Source organism: the organism of the source record quoted next, unplaced genomic scaffold, assembly GCF_019419815.1.
Source record: "Pyrus x bretschneideri cultivar Hongxiangsu unplaced genomic scaffold, Pyrus_bretschneideri_v1 Contig21, whole genome shotgun sequence".
In the NCBI taxonomy this organism is placed as follows: domain Eukaryota; kingdom Viridiplantae; phylum Streptophyta; class Magnoliopsida; order Rosales; family Rosaceae; genus Pyrus; species Pyrus x bretschneideri.
Genome location: NW_025999513.1, coordinates 6,731,768 through 6,753,540, shown reverse-complemented (window position 1 = coordinate 6,753,540; position 21,773 = coordinate 6,731,768). Strand labels below are relative to the sequence as shown.

Sequence of the window (21,773 nt, the reverse complement as noted above, 5' to 3'; positions counted from 1 at the left end):
TTTGATGGCTTAAATTACTCGTAGAAGTGACTCGCATGTGCACGATATTTGACATAACTTAAATCAATTAAGACTAACAATGATAACAGACTTGATCACTATATTATTACGAATTTTTCAACCAAATGACTAACATTGACATATGAAGTGAACTACGCCATATGGATAATTTGTAAAATTAGCACAGAAAAAGGCCTCCGTAACCAAAATTCCAAAATATTACAGTTGATATGGTTAGGGTTAAATAGTAATTTCCACAATTTGCACAAATTTAATTTCGGAAAAGCAAATTACTGTTACCGAATAATAAGTGGCGTCAAAGTAAAGGAAAGTGAGTCCCAAAAAAAAAAAAAAAAAAAAAAAAAAAAAAAAAAAGAGCAAAGCGCTGTTTAGGAAAGCTGTCACTCCGTTAAAAGGAATCGGTTTCAACCAGCCGCAAAGTAAAACCCAACGAAAGGGTAAAACCGTCTAAAAAACCATTCAACTGCTTTCGGGCTTTCAATTTGTATGAAGATCTAGTGATATTTCTCTTCACGTGTAGGTGAGAGATCTTATATTCAATTCTCATTAATAGCGAATTTGAACCACATTATTATTTCCTCATTGTGAGATAAAGTCACCATTTTTTATATTCAATTCTCATTAAAAACGAATTTGAACCACATTATTACTTGCTTATTGTGAAACTAAACTCATCATTTTTTTTAATATATATAATATCGATTGGTAAAAAAAAAAAAACTGTCTTGGGCTGCCTCCAGCAATTTACCCTCCAGGACTCACGTGTCGGACACGCTTCCTCATACAATGCACCCCGAACCGGACTTGGATTCCCGATACAAATATAACCCCGACCCTCTCACGTTCCTTCTCATATTTACACACACAACAGAAAAATCCGAGAAAATCATAGAGCGATCGAGAATTCGAAACCCCAAACCCGAAATAGAAACCCTAATTTTCTCTCCCTCTTCTTCTTCACTGAAAAATCTGTAATTTGGTATTTTTTTGTACGACGGCGTTTAAGGATGATTGTGAGCCAGAAAATGGTGGCTGAGGCGGAGGTTATCTGCCAGAAGACGGTGCTGGACATGAAGTACCGCGTATGCGTGGCCAAGGAGCACAACCTTCAGATCGACGCGGCGGCGTCCTCGCCTTCCTCTCCGAGCTACGAGGTTCTCGTCGCCGAGACGATTTCCACTGAGATTTCTCGCTTCGAATCGGTATGTTCTATTAGCTCCGTTTGACTTCGTATGAAGAATTAGTGAATTATCTGCTGATTTCAGGGTATTTTTTAATTGACCTTTGTTTTCTGTGGGATTTGTCGCTTGTTTTGCTTTTAATTGGGTTTTTTTTTTGGGATTTGATTCTTCTGCTCTAGATAGTTGTGTTTTGGGAATTCTATTAACATAATTGACATGGGTTCTTGAATTTTTGTCGGTTCAGAAAGGGTCTACTGAATTAACTGCTTCCGAGGGTTTTTCATTTCCTTTATTTTTTGGAGATTTGATGGTGTTTTTCATTACCCTGGAATACCTTTTCCTGACGAACTCTGGCGAATTTTTTTTGACCGAATAAGTTCTAATTTTCTGGTGGTTTAGCTTTGCAGTAAATTCCATGTGAACTCTGATTTGGTACATTTTTTTAATGGAATTGATCAGAATTGTGTACTTGGTAGATTTATGCTGTTTGTGGAATTTCAAGTCTGTATGAACCCGATTAAATCGGGTGAGAATTTATATACGAGGATTTCGAAACTGATTGTCTTATATGGTTTTTTCTATGCTGGAATTTCTGTTTAATGGGTTAGTCAGGAGTTTCAGGAAGTTTAATGGGTTAGTCATTGGGTGATCGAGTTTTTCTTTGTATAACAATTTGATTTGCTGCTTAATTTTTGGGAAATTCTGACAGACAATCAACAGCGTAATTAAATATCAATTGCAATGAAAGAATTAGAGAAAAAGAATGAGCCTTTACACTTGTAGCGCTGTTAGACGAAATTTTTGGGTGAAATCTTGTATTAATGATGCTATACCAGTCAGTTCTGCATTTTTGGTGATTTCTTCATTCATACATTTTATGCTTGTTGGATGTCCTGTTTCTTTGTGTGCATACCAAAATCTATATCCAGGATTATGTTCTTTTGAGATGCATGGAACGTGTCTGCTCACCTACTTGTTTTCTCTTTTACCAGGTTCTGAGTTGCACAGAGACGATTAATAATGCTGTAATGGAGTCTTCTGCAATCAAGTTTGTCCCGAACATTCATTCAGGAAGCCACAGTGACATTGGATCAAGGGATTCCATGGATGACGAACACATTCGGATCGATGATCTATCTGCCCATGTGGGGCCTCGCTTCCAGTGTCCCTTTCCAAGTGCATTTTATGCGGTTTTCGACGGTCATGGAGGGCCTGAGGCAGCTGCTTATATCAAGAGGAATGCCATGAGACTATTCTTTGAAGATGCTGATTTACCACGGAGAATGGATATGGATGCTGTTTTCTTCAGAGAGTTGGAGAATTCCCACAGGAAAGCATTTCTACTGGCAGACCATGCCTTGGCTGATGAACAAAGTGTGAGAAGTTCGTGTGGAACAACAGCATTGACTGCTCTTATACTTGGAAGGCATTTAATGGTTGCAAATGCTGGTGACTGTCGAGCGGTTCTTTGCAGGAAAGGAATAGCAGTTGACATGTCTCAAGATCATAGACCTAGTTACTTGCCGGAACGTATGCGAGTTGAGCAGTTGGGTGGTTACATTGATGATGGATATCTTAACGGATCTATCTCAGTCACCCGAGCTCTTGGAGATTGGGGCTTAAAATTACCATTGGGTTCCTCATCGCCTCTCATTGCCGAGCCAGATGTTCAGCAGGTTATGTTAACAGAAGGTGATGAGTTTTTTATCATTGGTTGTGATGGGATCTGGGATGTCATGTCAAGCCAATATGCTGTCAGCCTGGTTCGGCGTGGGCTGAGGAGGCACAATGACCCCCAACAGTGTGCCAAAGAGCTCGTCAAGGAAGCACTGCGCCTGAACACATCAGACAACCTCACAGTTATTATTGTGCGCCTCTCTACTCCAGAACGTGTTGAGTTCCCTCGCCAGCGCCCGAGGTTGAGAACCTGCAACCTCTCGGAGGAAGCACGCAGCCGGCTGAGAAGCTTGTTAGAAGGCAATTGAATGTAAATAGTAGTCAATTCCTATTTACTGAGACCTAAGGGGAGATGCAATTTTTATCTCTTTGTGGCTGTTTCAGATTTTAGGTTTAGAAACAAAGCAGCCGCCAGTTTTGCTAGAACAGAACTTGATTGTGCTGTTGAGGTTGTGGATTGTAGCGGTAAAACGGAATTAACCCTAAAATGGTTAATTTACATTAATCTTAATTTTCTGATTATTTTAAATAATTGAATTTGTTTCGAGCGAACTTTCTCTTCATCCCTATTAGTATCTCTCTCTCATTACGGGACACAAATACTAATAGATGAGTAATGTTCTCGATTGTATGTTAGAATCTCTCTGCTACTGAGGAATTTAGCGTCTATGTTGTTTTAGTTGGCACAAGACAAATAACGTCATCATCTTTGGGGCCAATTGTTCCTCCACCAAACATCCAAATTGGTGATATGCTATAAGACTCTGTGAGGCTCTACCATTTTCTCCATTTTGTATTTTTTGCCTCAATTTTTTATTTAATAAAAAAAATGTCAGCACAAATGAAAATAAATTAGTAAATTATATTGATTTAATTGCCACCGCATGATTGTTCTTCCAATTTATTTAATAAAACATGGGGAAAAAAAAAAGTAGTAGTCAAAAAGTGAAAGCGTGGAACAGCCGTATTAATCACAATATACAACCATCACGATCAGACGGATACAATCCCATCTCATTTCTAAATCACAACTATATTACAACGTGTCCACTAATTTATGGAAGACCGGGGATTATATATCCCGGACCTTAGCACACTGTATCTGCAAAACAGAATATATTTAATTAATAAAAACAGAAAATAATCGTGAAAAAAGGCAAAAACACATAGTAGCCAATAGGTCATAGGATTAGGGGCTTCATTAGGCTGCGGTCGTATTTGAAGCCCCTTTACCAAACGCAGCAGAAACGAAAAGCGAGAGGTTTAACAACGAATCGGAATTTCCAGAGAGCAATGGCGATGGCGAGCTTGGCGCGGCGGAAGGCCTACCTTCTCTCCAGAAACTTGTCCAACATGTCATCGGAGGCCGTCAGGTACTCCTCCCTCACCTCCTTCTCCAGGGGCTTCGCCTCCTCGGGATCTGACGAGAACGACGTCGTCGTCATCGGCGGCGGTCCAGGCGGATACGTGGCGGCAATCAAGGCCGCGCAGCTCGGCCTTAAGACCACCTGCATCGAGAAGCGCGGTGCTCTTGGCGGTACCTGCCTTAACGTCGGATGCATACCCTCCAAGGTGCTTACTCCTACAGTCCTGTACTTGCCTACTGGGGTTTTTTTTTTTTTTTCCTGGGTTTTTCTTATCAATTTTGTTTGATTTGTTTGGTTCTTGGTTATATTTGATTGATTTTACTGCTGCTCAGATCTAATTGTTTGAATCAATGGTGTTCATGTATGGAATCTCTGTTGATCGATTGTATTTATGCTTGATAATATTCATTTCGATTCAAATTAGTTAATATTAAAATTTGATGGAATTGAAAAAATTGCAGCCAAATTATGGAAATTTATTGCGTCTTGTGCCCTAATGGGATACCTCAGAAGTATATATAAAAGAAAAATCTTGAGTGGCATGGCCTTGAATCTGTGATTGGTAATTTACTATATAATCCATTAGCATTTGCAATTGAAAATTCTATAATGTTTTATGAATTACATATGCTCTTTTCGGGTTGTTTTTTGTGTAATTAGGAGTGTTTCTTATTCATCGAGTGATATTGGTATTGGCTGCGTGTGGAATTTATCTCTAATGTCGTTCACTTTTGTGTCCAGGCGCTTCTTCATTCCTCTCACATGTTCCATGAAGCTAAGCATGCATTTTCGCATCACGGAGTGAAGTTCTCCAATGTCGAGATAGATTTGCCTGCCATGATGTCCCAGAAAGACAAAGCTGTTTCCAATCTTACTCGAGGAATTGAAGGGTTGTTCAAGAAGAACAAGGTCACTTATGTTAAAGGTTATGGAAAGTTCATCTCCCCGTCCGAAATTTCAGTGGACGCCATTGATGGTGAGAATACAGTTGTGAAGGGAAAGAATATCATAATTGCCACCGGTTCTGATGTCAAGTCTTTACCCGGAATTACCATTGATGAGAAGAAGATAGTATCATCCACAGGAGCTCTGGCTTTGCAGGAAATCCCAAAGAAACTTGTGGTGGTTGGAGCAGGATATATCGGCCTAGAGATGGGCTCTGTGTGGGGCAGACTTGGTTCTGAGGTAACTGTTGTTGAGTTTGGACCTGATATTGTCCCAACAATGGACTCGGAAATCCGCAAGCAGTTTCAGCGTTCCCTTGAGAAGCAAGGGATGAAGTTCATGCTCAAAACAAAGGTGGTTGGAGTTGATACCTCTGGAGATGGTGTGAAGTTGACTCTTGAACCAGCATCCGGAGGCGACCAGACATCCTTTGAAGCTGATGTTGTTCTTGTATCTGCTGGTAGGGTTCCATTCACATCTGGGCTTGATTTAGACAAGATAGGAGTTGAAATGGACAAGGGAGGGAGAATTTTAGTGAATGAGAGGTTTTCTACAAATGTCTCGGGTGTTTACGCAATTGGAGATGTTATTCCTGGACCTATGTTGGCCCATAAGGCAGAAGAGGATGGGGTTGCATGCGTGGAGTTCTTAGCCGGTAAGGTTGGCCATGTAGATTATGACAAGGTCCCTGGGGTCGTCTACACTCACCCTGAGGTTGCATCTGTTGGAAAAACTGAGGAACAAGTGAAGGCCTCTGGCGTTGCATACCGAGTTGGAAAGTTCCCTTTCATGGCAAACAGCAGAGCCAAGGCAATAGACAATGCTGAAGGACTCGTCAAGATATTGGCCGAGAAGGAAACAGATAAGATATTGGGAGTTCATATCATGGCATCCAATGCCGGAGAGCTCATTCACGAGGCGGCCATAGCCTTGCAGTATGATGCATCGAGTGAGGACATTGCACGCGTTTGCCATGCACATCCAACCATGAGCGAGGCGTTGAAGGAAGCTGCCATGGCTACATATGACAAGCCCATTCACATCTAGAAAAGTCATTACTTGATTAATCTTCGTTTTCAATTTTTGTTTTTAAGAATTTTGGAACGACTTGGTAAGAAGTTTCCATTTAGTTGTTTTAGCCTTCATCGAAGGTGGCAGATAAAAGCGCTTGAAAACAAGGTTGGTGTTTTGTTCACCTTTCCCTATGGCGATGTCAAGGGAATAACTCTCTATGCTCTCGCATCTCACTGTGAATAACAACATAAGGATTGTTACCCATTTTGTGCAGTTTTACTGCCTAGTATTTACGTCTTCTTGTATGCTATGGATTAAGTAGGGCATCGGATCTCTTGCTTTTATCGTGTCTTAATACCCCGACAACCGATAACGATATGGCAGGGATAGGTCAGGTTTCGATTCAAACTACGCGGATGGAGATTAAAACTTAAGGTTCATAGAGGGAACTCCGCTTTCTTAGCCAACTTGGTTATGCCTGTTTTTGCAATTTAGGTTCATAGAGGGAACTCCGCTATCTTAGCCAACTTGGTTACGCCCCTGTTTGCAATTGGCAGCTGATTTGTATGTGTTTTGTCCTGATTTTTGGCCTAATGCAGTACTCAGTGAAACTAGCAACATGATGAATAGTCCAGTTAGAACTTAGAAGATGAACCGTTATTTGACATATGTTATTTCAACAAATGAAGTGAAAGAATTGAACTCACTCATTATTCCCATCACCTGACGCTTCAAGTTCCTCATCTAAGAATCGAGACTTACAATCTCATCAGAAAAATCGGATTACAATTACCGGCCATTCTCTCCTCTCCTTGAAAATCCAGGAAATGTTGAAAAAACCTCAAGCAAATGCACAATACCCCGTAAAAATTGCAGCAGCCGCCCATCCTCCCGCGAAAATTCCCAGTTGGGAAATTTGAACATGTCAATCGGACGCAACCCTGAATCTTTTGCAGTTATGGATCCTCCCGCATATCTGGCTTCCCTTTGGCCTGCACGGCCAGCTGTGCATCCCCCTCCCGTTCAAACTCTCGGCAATCTGCTCGCTGCAAGAAGTTTACCTTGTCCAAATATTGGTTTGAACTCTTCTTGTAAGATTCCAACTCCTCCTCCAACCCTTTCTCTTCTTTAAACTCCCCCCAGTCCTTTTTCGTTTTGTCAAGCACACTGAGCTTTGGCTTCTTCTTAATCTGTTCGAGGAAAGCATCGACACCTGAAGATGCAGGAGCTTTCGCCTTTTCGGATACTTCCTTTGAATCAGCATTAGATACAGACGATGATTGATCGCGCCAATCTAATAATTACAAGTTTTGGTCAAAGAACCAGCTCCAAGAGATTAAAGTTAAACAGGAAAACTCCTGCCAATCACAGAGACTAGTTAGGTGGTAAAAGTGGTGTGTGACAACATACATATATTGACATCTGTGGTAATGGAATGGGAAGGAAATTAAGAACCAGGTATACATCTTTTGAAAAATGATTCTCAAGAAAATTAAACTAGTGAAAGCAAAAGGTCCATCTACTAAGTTCCACATACGAAAACCAAATTTTAGCGAGACAGGTGTCCCGACAGAACAGCAACAAACAGGTGATAAAACAATGTGCATACCTCAACTTTCCTGTCTGCCAGATGTTGCAACTGCAGCATCCTTAACTTCTACAAGAGCAGCAGCAACAAGCCTTCTGGCCTTGTCATTAGATTTATCCTGCACACCATTGTCACTGGAGCTGTTCGGCGAGACACTTGATCCCTTCTGTAATGCATCTTCTTTAGGGGACTCTGCCTTCTTTTGTGCTAGGCCCAGATATCCCATCCAATTCTGAGAAAAAAATTGACGTAAAAGATTAAATTCTAGCCAACTACAATTTTATAATTCCAACACAGATAGGAAGAATGAGGAAATTCTCACATTAGATGATTTCTTTGGAGTTTGACCTATGGTCAATGAATTTACGTGACCAAACAGCAGAACAGGAATTGGATAAACCAGCGTTTGTGAGTACAAAGAATTACTGAACTGTTTGTTCCTGTTTTGTCTCTAAGCCTGGAAAAGGAGCAGCTCCATTGGTAGACTCGACCGGTAAAGTATCCTTTTCACCAGCAGTACCTGAACAGAAAACCCAACTGCTTAATCATAAGTAAGAACAAGCGAAAAACAAACTGCAGCTAAGCAGCCATTGAAAGAAAAAGTTGTGGTATGATTAGTCGTGGCAGTGTCCGCTTCAAATAGCATAAAACCTAAATGCTGGATTTCAAACAACCCAACATCAACAATTCCATTAGAAGTTGCGACATTGTTCCATCTCAGAAGCCAAGTCATCCAATGAAAGGTTCTATTTACCAACAAAGTCATCACATGAAGAGTTCTATTTCCCAATGATTTTATCTTTCGTCGAAAAATTCTGTAACACTTGAGAACACATTAGGATATCAGCTCCAACTCGTTTTGGAGATCAAACATCAAATTTGGTTTACAACTAAATATCCGTAAATAAAACTATAACAACAAATGAGATGACGAGATTCGATGCTTAAACGTACTACTCCACCTATACTAATTAATTTGAGGTAATTAAAAACTGAAAACACCAAATTTTAGACTGCATACACTTCACCCTAACTTTGTGGTTTGATCAAAACCCATTACAGTAGATAACCCACCCCAAAAGCCGAAATTATTCCAGGAAAAATAATATCCTATGAACTGGTTATTCAGCTTTTCAAAGAAAAAAAAAAGCAAGAAACTTTAGCTCATAAATCCATGAATGCTACACCAAAGAAAAAACTCCCAAGTCTCTGTAGCAGATATAAATTCATTATTCCCAAAGAAAAAAAGGTGAACTTTTCAGGGTCAGCCTGTTTCGACCTCTCGTAAAACCCATTGATTTTCTTTGATCTTCAATGGGTTTTTTTTGGTGGGAAACAAACAGACCTGGCCGAGCGTAAACAGAGAAAATAAGGAACTCGAATAAGAAAATAAATTGGAGAAATATATAAAAAAAAATAATGGGTAACCTGAACTGGAGGCGCCGAGAGCGGCGGCGGCGGCGGCGGCGGCGGCGGCGGCGGACCTGGTGGTAGCCATCCAAGAGAAAACCAAAAAGTGCAGAGAGAGTCGTTGGTGGTGGTACCAAAAGAGTTTTCATTGGGTTTCGCTCGTGGTTTTTTCAAGGGTTTAAAGCACTTCCAGCCATATTCAGAATGCTATAACCAATGGTCCCGCCAATTTAAATGTAAACGTAATTAATAAAAAATTTGTCCGGTGAGCGATTGTGTGACCATTTTTTTAGGTATTTTTGTCAAATTAAACCCTCAATGTAACAAGGGTAGTGACAAAATTTTCAACGGAAGAAACAAAATTAAATAGTTTTATTAACAAAATATGTCAATATCCTCTTCACATGACAATTTAACGAGGATATTAACAAAATTTTCACAGAAGAACGAAATGATTTACGATGGACAAACTCAGAGACCACTTCTATTCATTTTCATTGTTAGGGATCAAAATGATGAACTATGTTTAATCTTAGAGACCATTTTGGCTAAAAGTGGTTGGTTTGACAAAAATATCATTAAAAAGATGGTTACGTGGTAGCTCACGTGATAATTTGACAAATCTCTTTTTTTGTACCCGCTAAAGTACACATATGAATATCAAAACGAAAACCTCAAATTATCATAGCATTCCCTTTCTATCTTAATTTTTGAAAAAGGAAACACAATGGAAGACAAAAATTAGACAATTTTATCTTGTAAATCATTACTACATAGAGTCAAAAGCTCTTCAATTATGGAAGGAGGGAAAAGAGGTGCAAATAACTGGTGCTCAATAGAAATCACTGCCTAGTCATCAACTCTTTGTAAGCAAAGATTAGAAAAGTTTATGATCTAGCATGATAATTTAAGTTACTTGAGATTTTTCAATGTTCGCAATCATTCTGCTACCATATAAACTGATGTATTCTTCAAAAGAATATAATTGGTCTGTACTTATATGTAACACCACATAATTAGCCTTAAAATCAATATGTAGAACTTAATTAACTTGCACAACACTCATTTTATTGCTTACTCACCAACTTAAATATTGGCTCTTAGATAAGAGATGTAATGGTGACTTATTAGCCTTATACGATGCATGGTACCATAAGTTACTCACCAACTTAAATATTGGCTCTTAGATAAGAGATGTAATGGTGACTTATTAGCCTTATACGATGCATGGTAACATAAATCGCAAAACCTCCAAAACTCTCTGAATGCCGAAAATTCACAGTTCTATAATCAACAAAACCCCCTGTAAAATGTTTTATACAATAGTTTTCAATACTGTTAACAAAATGCACATGTTTATTCAGGGAGTTAAACAAAACGTAAATCTTGGTATTCTTCCCTAAACTGTAGAAGCTCGCCAGACCTAAACTCTTTTTAATCTAACCCAAGTTAGTAATGATCTACTGTAGGTTCTTTTGGTCTAGATAGTCATTGAATGCAATCTGAGTGTGAAGGTTACTTGATGCATGGTAGTTTAATTGTCATCTGCTGCTTTTTGAGATGGAAATGGACTAATTGTCATCTTTAGCTTAATGATATCAAATTCAGATTGGTTCCAAACGTACTGCAAAAGCCAATTGAAAGTTAATAACATCTTCGCAAGTAAAAAATAGTTTAATTAGTCATAAAATTTGATCAGCTCTGCATCACAGAGATGAGAGCACCATATAAACTTAGGTCCCTAAATATTTTCTGCAAGTCAAATGACAATATTTTAAAAACGAAAACTACAGTCTGGTCTCAAGAAATATTCTAAACTAGGAAAGGCTTGAAGTTGAAATAAAGAAGTGCTGTCAAAAATAACAATTCTGATTTGTTTTGGTCTTATGATCACTCACTCCCAAATTATCAGATTCTCAATACCATTTTTTCAAAACCTTGCATCTCCCAGATTATTAGATTCTTAATACCATTTTCTCAAAAACTTGCATACAACAACTAACCTTCTATTGTTTTCAATGTTTATAGATTACCGAGTAGTGTAAATTTCGGATCCTTTCTTTAAAGCCAGAGCAGATAGACAAACTAATTGTAAAAAAACACATAAAACAGAGAGAACAAAAGATACCTGGGATAGATGGAAACTTGTTTGCAATTTCCCACGTATATCCATAGCATGATTTTGAATTAATCTGCAAAACAAAATAAGTTTTGCAGGACACACAATATCAGGTAAAAAATGGTATACATAGATTATGATAGACTGTGGGATGTTGTGATAGGCTTCTTGTCAATACTATATGTTATGTCAGATTCTTTATTAACACCTCTAGGTAACAAAAGTAAGCATTCTTCACTACTTAACTCTCTTAAATAGGCTCAATTTTCAGTTTAAATTTGGTCAACCATTTGGAGTGCTTAACATTTTCAGATTCTTCATTTCTTAAATCGACTAAAAAGAGCAAAAATTAAAATGAAATTAAAAAGGTGAACCTGGTGGTCACCGCCGCCGCTGATGAGGAGATCGAGGGGATTGATTTTAGCTTATCGGTTGAAAAGCTGGCTTTCTTCTTTCTTCTTTCTTCTTCTCATTCAGGTTCTATTATGTGTCTTCTTGTTCCTTCAAAACACTACGGAAGCTGGAAAAAAAAAATTATATGACATCAAGTTCAAGCCTGGGCATTCATGTGGCTTCCCTTTCTCTAGCCAAAACCAAACAATATCATGCTCATCCTCTGCAATTAAAATACAACAAAAAAAAAGACATCAAAATGATAGGAGTAAAAATTTAAAAGATTCATTTTTTCTCAGATTCTCAATTGTCTCTAATCAAATCAGCTAACCCTTTTCAAAACCCTACAAATAACAGATCGAAGGGTTTATGCACACCCAAATTCAACCATTAGAGAAAAGGTAGTGGCGATGGACTTCTGGAGAGATAAAGTGGTTTGAAGAAGGAGAGAGAAATGGAATTTTGGAGAGAGATGAAATTTTAAAGAGAGAAGGAAGACATTGGATTTGTGTTTGTCGTTCGTGGGTTCCTATTGGAGAAATCTGCACTGGAAGGAAATGGAAAGGTTCACTGAACCTTAGAGAGAGAGCTCGAGAAATCTGAGAGAGAACACGCATGGCCAACAAAGAAAGAAGCGGAAGACAAAAGAATGATCGAGAAAAAGGAACAAAACCAGGGGGTTAATGATGAGTGACGCGCGGTGAAGATGGGCAAAATCGGAATTTTACTGTACCAAGCACACATCAAAACTTGGAAGTGAGAAGAAACAAAGGGTATTTCCATCATTTCACTGTTCACGAACAGTGAAAAACAGTGCCATCCAAACTGAGTTTTAGTATATGTATAATATATCATTAAGGAGCAGTACACAAGAAGAAAAACTAAAAGTTATTTCAAGTTATTTTTAATTTCAAGATCTTGATTTCCCTTTCTATATGTCAAGCGAAAAAAGTAAAAAAAAAAAAAAAAGACATAATCACGGTAAATAAAAAGTTTTAAATTTGAATCTCATAAATAAAATGTTCGATACCAATTTTTTTCTCACCTATTAATTTATATATTATAAAAAATAAAAAATTTAAAAACTAAATAATTATCAAACAGACCAAACTAGTGTAAATAGCTTCAGCGTATGAGTAATGTCACTAGTACCTCATTGCATGCAGTGACACCATTACAATCACTTTACATTTTATTAGTAACGTAAAGGGCAGGCCCAAATTCAAGAAATATTCTGATTAATCTTTCTATTTAGAAAGGAACTTCATCAACATAGCCTGTATTTCGGTAGGGTTTTTGAGGGTCATGACTTGCTGATCTGGTGCTGCGATGAAACACATTTTCTCCAAATTGGGAAGGAACAGCTTCGCAAAATCATGGTGGGCAGGATGAACTGCATACTCTGCCATACCCTCCATACTCTCAAAGGTGGTCTCAAAGACATGAGTGTAACCTTCCTCCGCCTTTTCAATGCTCAGCTCCTTTCCCCTGATTAAAACATTCTAACGGTTAAAAAGTTCAAAATATTTATAAAATCTCTGCAAATATATCACATCAGACACTAACGTATTACACAATATTGGTTTGTCGAATGATATGACAATTTCGCATTTGTTGTTAAAAGTCCACAACATAGTCTTAAAAACATAAATAAAAAATGTAACATTGTTACGTATTGGAAGGAGCGAAGATATGAAGGATTAGATATGAGATAAACAATCCCTCCTTGATAATCACGTACCTTAATTTTTTTTCAGATATGTGAAGGTATGAGAGACCTCCACTTAAATTTTTTTTTTCATGTAGTAAATAGACCAATGAGAATCATATTCTTTCACTCTTTATAATTGGGTAAAAGGGAAAGAGAACCTCTTCAACTTTCTTCCTCAAAAGCCTAGATCAAATGATCCGGATTCTTGAAATTTAATCCAACGGTAAAAAATTATTATAACTTTCATAGGCTCGGATTTCAAAAACCATTAGATCAAATTTCAAGAGTACGGATCACTTGATCCGCGAGCTTTGAAGGAAAGATTCGGAGAGGATCTATTTCTGTGGAAAAGAATCAAGAAAGAGATTAGGGAGGAGGAGGTATTGTGTACCAGTGGAAGGATTTCATGGGCTCAACGAGGTTGACCAGGTTGGCAAAGGATTCGATGAGCTGCTCGATCTGGCTCTCTGAAGTTCCTTCTTTGAACTTTGCCATCAGAACATTCTTTAACTCTCCTCCCCTTGCTTCCTCCATCTCTCAAACTTCTCTGGTCAACTGTTTTGGTCTAATCCTTCTTCAACTCACCATTCCTGCTATATTTTAACTTTCTTTTGTCGCCTTCAAATAAAAAATAATATAGATTTTTTTTTTGTTTGCTTGTATGGTATAATAAAGGCATCAACTTAACAATTTAAGAGCCTTCGTACACTAAAATTTATTCATTAAATGATGGGTAAATTACATTTTACTATTTCAGGTTTGAGATCTATTGCAATCTCATATAATATTTTTAAAATATTTCACTTTCATAACTCAAATACTATTTTATTTCAATATAATACATCCGTTACATTTTTCATCTATTGATCCGTTAAAAATTGACGTGACTGTCACATTTGTGCTGACGTAACAATCAAATTTGTGGCACGTGGTATTTTTTTTTTATGAATTTAAAATATAATAATGTACTCTTAAATTAGAAAAAAAAAAAAAAAAAAAAAAACCCTGAAACCCATTCCCCTTCCAGTTCCCTTTTTGATGCTATCTCGTCTCTCCGATGGCCTCTTCTCTTCCTGTCCATCACCCTTCCCACTGTCTCATCTCCAATCCACATATCCTCATCTCTCTTTCTCTCTCTCTCTCTCTCTCTCTCTCTTATTTTTCAAAATTTTCTATGTTATTAATTTTGATGTATATGTGAAGAAGCAGTTTAGAGGTTCCAACAATGGATGCTCCCCAAGACCCAGAAGCTATTTCCCCACAAAAGACATAGAAAAAGGCGTTAGCTTTCAACCCATCAAAGCAAAAGCAGCCACGGAGGCTCCTCCATTTTCTCTCTTTCAGCCTCCCAAAGATGAGAACTCTCAACATTTATTAGGCCAAAATGAACCTGTACCAAACATTCAAATGATCTTTAAAGACTTCACATGTATATTTTCCAGACTCGGGTGGTCACCTTGTCCCTATTTCTATCCACCCCTGGCCACGGGTAGCCTTTACATGGCTTCGCCACTGCACAAATATAATAGAATAATTTAGGTACTCATACCCTACTTATTCACCTTTTTATTTTGGTCCAATGATATTTTAACACATGTTTTGTTGTTTTAAATAATAATAAACATGTTAATTAATTTTGGATGACTTTGGATGCAGTTCCAATTTATCAATGTTCTTTGACTAAAACATTTTCAGTTTTTTTATTAAAGTCCCTGAAATGAATGCAATAATGCATTTTTATGTAGGTTATTATAATTTTAAATTAAATTTTGATATTTGTAGTTATTTTATTAATGAGATTTTAAATAAAATTCATAATTTGTGGGATTGAAAATATTAAAAAAGAAATTATACTTGTATAAAAATGGCTACAATTGAGGAACATGATTTGTGGGATTGAAAATATTAAAAAAATAAATTATACTGATATAAAAAAGTATAATTTATTTTAATGACATGATTTGCGGATTGAAAATATTAAAAAAAAAAAAAATCATCCTATATAATATTTGATAGGAACATGAACAGAACTTACGCGCAAGGTGCAAAGCATAAGTAGAAAAACCATGTCTTGGTTGCCACTTTGCACTTAATCAACTTCATAGTCTGATTTCTCAGTCATCAAGACAAAAAAAATGAAAGTGAAAATGTTGAAATGTGTTCTTTCCTAGCCTTTAGAGTCTGCTACCAAGGGTGAACCCTAGGGTAAATCTCTAGGGTAAGGGTAAGGCTAAATGTATTATTGTAAATCAACTTTCCCGTGATTTAAGGGAGGAGACTAGTTGGGGTAATGTCTTTGTGTAAGGTTTAGGTTAGGTAGGCAACATGCCTTCTTCATTCTTGTTGGCTGCTTGCAGCAGCCATTCTTTCCATCTTTTTTCCCTCTCTCTTCTCTTATATACCCATCTCACTCTTGTACATCATACATATGAAATATACATTGAAACTTAAAACTAGAAACTCTACATGGTATCAGAGCAAGTTCCTTTGTGACCTGTTTCTGCCAATTCTTGCTACTGCATTTGTTTCGTTCAAAAATTTGAGCCATGGCTGAAGAAAGTTTAGTGAACCATGATGAGGAAACTCAGCATAGTCTCTCCCCTAAATTTCTCAGACGTTGAGGTTAACACTAATCAACGTTTTTGTTTAGTTCTCTTGAATGAGTTTAATTATCTCCATTGGTCTCGAGCTGTTTCTCTAGCTCTCGGAGGCAAAGGGAAATTAGGTTTGTAAATGGAAGCGTTGAAGCTCTAGACAACTCCTCCTCTGTATACGGTGCATGGCTTTGCAAGGATCAACTTGTCATGTCTTTGCTGCTTAACACTATGGAGAAACATGTTGCTGAGATTTTTAGCTACTACAATTCTTCATGTGAGCTTTGGAAAACCTTGCAGGACATGTATGGAAATCAAAACAACTATACATGTGTCTTTCAACTTAAGAAGAACATTGCTAGTGCTCAACAAGAAGGGAAAACATTTGTTAAACACCTTAGAAGCCTCAAGGCCATATGGAATGAGTTGGATGTATATCTTCCATATAGCACAGATCCTACCATTCTCCTAAACGAGCCGAGATAGAATCTACTAGCTGTTAGGGAGTTTCAACTCTAAGTACAAGGATCTAAGGAGTCATATCTTGATGAGTCAAGATCTACCCACTTTCAACAATGTCTGTGCAACTATCCAACGAGAAGAAGCAAGGAAGAAAATGATGAATACTGAGCACAACTCAAGATTGACTGAGACTCGTGCATATGCCTCAAATTACAAGACCTCAGAGGTTAAGGTGTACAAAGGTAGAAATACACACTTGAAATGCAAATATTGCAATGGCGTTGGCCATGTGGAAGATAAGTGTTGGGAACTTCATCCTGAACTCAAGCCTAAGTTCAGCAAAGATGGAAAAATGATACCAAGGTCCTCACTGCAATTTCAACCTCATTACAAGGCCCAACTTGCTAGTGTTTATCCCTCTATTGCCTCACAAGGATCCATGGAGTTCACTGCCAATCCATTGTCACTTATCAATGAGTTTGCAGCTTATCTTCAAAGTAAGGGACATGGACGAGGTTCACAAGCCCAAGAAAATGAAGAGAACAGCCATGCAGCCATGTTGGGACAATTTGCTAACTTTTTTGCTGGAAATGAGAAAGTTCCAAGGGATGAAGCACCAGGTATACTTAAGGCATTCACTACTACTTTATTAACTAGTATTGAAAATGATTGTTGGATAATTGATTCAGGATCCACAGATCATATAACAATGTCACAAATTTGCATCATTTTAAACGTTTTTCAAGTCCCTCACATGTGTCTATTGCAAATGGAAAAAATATCTTAGTTTTGGGAAAAGGGGAAATAAACTTACTCTCACACAAAACACCTTCCACTGCCTTATATGTATCAACCTTTCATTTCCAACTTTTGTCAATTGGAAAGATCATAAACACCCTAAATTACCGTGCCATTTTCTCACTATACAATGTGATGTTTCAGGATGTTCTCACCATGAAGATGAATGGTGAAGGGGTCTTCATAAATGAACTTTACTACCTGTGCAAGAACGCATGTTTTACTCAGGTCCTTCAAGCTCAATCAAAGTCCATAGATGAAAACCAACTTTGGCATAAGAGATTAGCTCACCCCTCTGAAGTTATCTTGTCTAAACTGTTGCCAATTTTTTGTAAATCTCATTTTACTTGTGATACTTGTCATTTTTCTAAGTTTACTAGACTACCTTTTGGTAACTCAATGTCTAGGACAACTAAACTTTTTGAAATGGTGCACACCGATGTATAGGGACTAGCAACTGAATCAATAGAAGGGTTTAAGTACTTTGTCTTATTTGTTGATGACTTCTCTCGAATGAGTTTTGTGTATCTTATGAAATCAAAGAGTGAAGTCTAAACTATTTTCAAAGATTTTCATATGCATGTTAAAACACAATTTCAATCAGACATTAAGGTGTTAAGATCAGATAATGGCACTGAATTTCTATCTAACAACATGCTTCAATACATAAGTTCGCAGGGCATAATACATCAAACTAGCTGTGTAGGACTCCTCAACAAAATAGAGTAGTCGAGAGAAAAAATAGAGATCTCTTGGAGAAGACTCGTGCCCTCATTCTTCACATGCATGTTCCCAAGAAATTTTGGTCATTTGCTATCCTCACTGCCACTTACCTCATCAACCGACTCCCAAGTCATGTGCTAGAGTTTAAATCTCCCTATGAAGTACTCAAGGGTAAAGAATTTGATTTGACACACCTTAAGGTATTCGGATGTGTTTGCTTTGTTCACATTCAAGCCTTGAACCGTGACAAATTAGATGCCAGGGCGACGTGTGTTTATGGGGTATTCTTCCACCCAAAAGGGGTACAAGTGCTACAATCCAGCCACTAAGAAGTGTGTTGTGTCAAGGGATGTGAAGTTTGAAGAAGATTGCCATTATTTTACTCATACTGATAGCCATATCCCTGCCAATGAGAGAGACGATGAGTCTCATTTTGATCATTCACAATCTCCTACAGAGTCTCAAGGGCTTAGAAGAAATCCTCCTCGAATCAGAAAACCTCCAACTAGGCTACATGACTATGGTACTTATACCTCACAGTATCCTATTAGTGAAAGTATCAACCTTGCTGAGTTCTCAAAATCTCATGCTGCATTCTCTATGAAATTGATAAATATAGTGAACCTAGGAGCTTTCAAAAGGCATATCTCCTCCCACAATGGAATTAAGCCATAACAGACGAGCTTCATGCTCTAAAAGAAAATAAAACTTGGAGCTTGATTCAACAACCACCAGGAAAACAAGGTTGTTGGAAGTCTTTGGATTTACAAGATTAAATTCAAGGCTGATGGTTCCATCGAAAGACACAAGGCGAGGCTTATTGCTCGAGGTTTCACCCAAACCTTTGAGGTAGATTTCAAAGAAACATTTGCACCTGTAGCCAAGATGAATTCATTAAGGGTTCTACTCTCAGTTGCAATCAATTGTGGGTGGACTCTTTATCAAATGGATGTGAAAAATGCTTTCCTTCACAGAGAGTTACAAGAAGAAGTGTATATGCAGCCTCTTCCATGTTATGATGGTATTAAAGGCAACATGGTTTGTAAGCTGCAAAAGGCAATCTATGGATTGAAATAATCCCCAAGACCTTGGTATGCCAAGCTTAGTTCAGTTCTAGAGCAGGCTGGATTCCTACGAAGTAATGTTGATTCCTTATTGTTTGTAAAAACTGGCACCAGTGGGAAATTGGTGGTGCTCATCTATATGGACAATCTCATCATCATAGGAGATAGTGCTGCTAAAATTGAGGCACTAAAACTCTCACTATGCCAAGCCTTTGCTATCAAAGACCTGGGGAAGTTGAAGTATTTTTTGGGCATCGAAATGGCAACCTCTTCAAATGTGTTGTTTCTACATCAACGAAAATATGTATTGGATCTTCTTCAGAAGCAAAAATGCTTGATTGCAAACCTGCCATGACTCCCGTGAACTGTAAACTAAAGCTCAACATAAATGGAAAAGCCATGCATGATGTCAGTTACTATCAATGATTAGTAAGCAAACTTATATATCTCACCATCACATGTCCAGATATCACATATGCAGTGAGTTTGGCAAGCCAATTTATGCATTCTCCAACGGTTGATCATCTTAACATGGTTAAGAGAGTCCTGCATTACCTTAAGGTTTCAATAGGGCGAGGAATCATTATGTGTAACAACAATTCCACTGCCATCAGTGGCTACACAAATGCAAATTGGGTAGGGAATGCACTTGATGGGAAATCTTCCATGGGATATTGCATGTTTATTTGTGGAAATCTTGTCACTTGGAAGAGTAAGAAGCAACATGTCATTGCTCGCTCCAACGTAGAGGCTGAATATTGAGCCATAGCGGCCATTGCGACATGTGAACTTATATGGCTTAAAGGACTTCTTTCAGACTTAGGGTTTACTAGTACTACTCCCATGTCTCTTATGTGCGATAATCAAGCAGCCATGCACATTGCTGCTAACCCTGTGTTCCATGAAAGAATGAAACACATTGAAGTGGACTCTCATTTTGTTAGAGCTCAAGTGCAAACTCAAGTTATCCAGACCATCTTCATGCGAAGCCATGATCAACTGGCAGATCTCTTGACCAAGGCTCTGGCATCTGCTCCATTTCATCGTTTTTTGAGCAAGCTTGGCTCGATTAACCTCCTCAATCGAGCTTAAGGGGGAGTGTTGAAATGTGTTCTTTCCTAGCCTTTAGAGTCTCCTACAAGGGTGACCCCTAGGGTAAATCTCTAGGGTAAGGTAAGGCTAAATGTATTATTGTAAATCAATTTTCCCTAGATTTAAGGGAGGAGACTAATTGGGGTAATATCTTTGTGTAAGGTTTAGGTTAGGTAGGCAACATGCATTCTTCCTTCTTGTTGGCTGCTTGCAGCAGCTATCCTTTCCATATCTTTTCCTTCTCTCTTCTCTTATATAACCGTCTCACTCTTGTACATCATACATATGAAATATACATTGAAACTTAAAACCAGAAAATCTATAGAAAAAAATGTGAATAATAAGGATAATCATGTTGAACATGAAGTTTTTATTTAATCTATCTCAAATAATAAAATTGTTGGAAGTTTAGGAGACTAACTTTCCACACCTGGTAAACTCGATCAAAGGTCTTTACGTGTGTGAATTTTTAGGGGTCTTCCAGTACTTCTATTTCTGGATACATTTTCAATTTATCACCGAACCATCAAGTACTATCTAACTTCAGTTGATTCCATAGAAGAATTTGTTTAACCTTACTTTAGTGGACCAAATTAAAATATTTCTCTCATAACGGTGTTAATTTTTTTTTCTTTAAGGAAACGATATTAGATTTATTAATAAAAAAATCATTAGTTCATTACAAAGAGCCAATCAAGGCAACAGACTTTCCTCAACAAGTAAATCTAAGATTAAATTGGAGGAGAGAACCATACCACAAACTTGACTCGTAGGGAGACCAAAACATGCGAGCCTATGGGCACCAACGTTAGCTTAATGGCGAGTACGAATAAAAATAGCTTCGGTGATTGTCGGGAGTAACGCCTTCATTGTCGGGACTACTGGTGTTGATTCTTGAATGCCAAGGCAAAGTGAGCAGCTTGATTTTAGTCAAATATTATTTTTGTCAATAAAGTAGATATTTTGTCAACAATATGGCCAGTAAAGTCGATAATTTATAGACAGTTGTTTAGGTTGGTAGCTTAATTACGAAACTATTAACGAATTTTCAATATGACATGAGGTAAGATTCACGATTTCTACCTAGCAAAAATTTCTAGGTTTTAATCGGTCAAAGATGGAAATGTACGTGTAGTGGCTTAGGGTTTCATCGAATGGTCAGCTACGATGGTGGGAAATCGAAGCAACAGCTAGCGGCTAGAAACGATCATAAGATCTTAACTTTTTCAAAAGTCTTCTGATTGATCTCCCCCTCGAGCTCTCCAGAAGCAAATATTCATTGTTATATATATTCCCATGTCATACTCGTTTATAAAAAATAAAACTCATCATTGTATATTAATTAACTAACCAATATATATGGTATCCTCCCTCCCACGTTATATAAAAAAAGAAAAAATAAAACTCATCATTGTATATTTAATTAACTAAACAATATAGTATTACTCAGATAAAAAAACAAAAGCAAAACATAACGAAATCCAAATATTTGTCGATGGCTGAATAGCAGGCTGGTCCTGAGAATTTAGGAGGTTTTAGGCGAGCCTTTGAAATGTGGCTCTAGAGTTCTTTAACCCTCGGTTTTTTATACATGATACGTATAAAAAAAGAATT

At 37.7% G+C, this 21,773-nt stretch overlaps 4 protein-coding genes across 4 annotated transcripts; 2 read left to right on the top strand and 2 right to left on the bottom strand.

Moving 5' to 3' along the window:
- The first annotated feature begins 842 nt into the window (after positions 1-842).
- On the top strand, positions 843-3,431 carry LOC103961253 (probable protein phosphatase 2C 13). Its single transcript, XM_009373793.3, has 2 exons — positions 843-1,223; positions 2,195-3,431. The coding sequence occupies exons 1-2, from the start codon at positions 1,029-1,031 to the stop codon at positions 3,185-3,187; spliced, it is 1,188 nt and encodes a 395-aa protein (XP_009372068.2). The 5' UTR covers positions 843-1,028; the 3' UTR covers positions 3,188-3,431.
- Positions 3,432-4,053: 622 nt separating this feature from the next.
- Positions 4,054-6,469, top strand: LOC125477332 (dihydrolipoyl dehydrogenase, mitochondrial). The gene is made up of 2 exons (XM_048584304.1): positions 4,054-4,451; positions 4,988-6,469. The coding sequence occupies exons 1-2, from the start codon at positions 4,173-4,175 to the stop codon at positions 6,236-6,238; spliced, it is 1,530 nt and encodes a 509-aa protein (XP_048440261.1). The 5' UTR covers positions 4,054-4,172; the 3' UTR covers positions 6,239-6,469.
- A 356-nt stretch (positions 6,470-6,825) lies between these two features.
- Positions 6,826-9,291, bottom strand: LOC125477391 (craniofacial development protein 1-like). Its single transcript, XM_048584420.1, has 4 exons — positions 9,222-9,291; positions 8,225-8,313; positions 7,821-8,025; positions 6,826-7,499 (listed from the first exon to the last, which is right to left on the bottom strand). Exons 1-4 carry the CDS (start codon positions 9,289-9,291, stop codon positions 7,162-7,164), a joined length of 702 nt encoding a protein of 233 aa, XP_048440377.1. The 3' UTR covers positions 6,826-7,161.
- Positions 9,292-12,808: 3,517 nt separating this feature from the next.
- Positions 12,809-14,049, bottom strand: LOC125477440 (stress-response A/B barrel domain-containing protein HS1-like). The gene is made up of 2 exons (XM_048584563.1): positions 13,818-14,049; positions 12,809-13,203 (listed from the first exon to the last, which is right to left on the bottom strand). The coding sequence occupies exons 1-2, from the start codon at positions 13,958-13,960 to the stop codon at positions 12,963-12,965; spliced, it is 384 nt and encodes a 127-aa protein (XP_048440520.1). The 5' UTR covers positions 13,961-14,049; the 3' UTR covers positions 12,809-12,962.
- Positions 14,050-21,773: the final 7,724 nt, after the last annotated feature.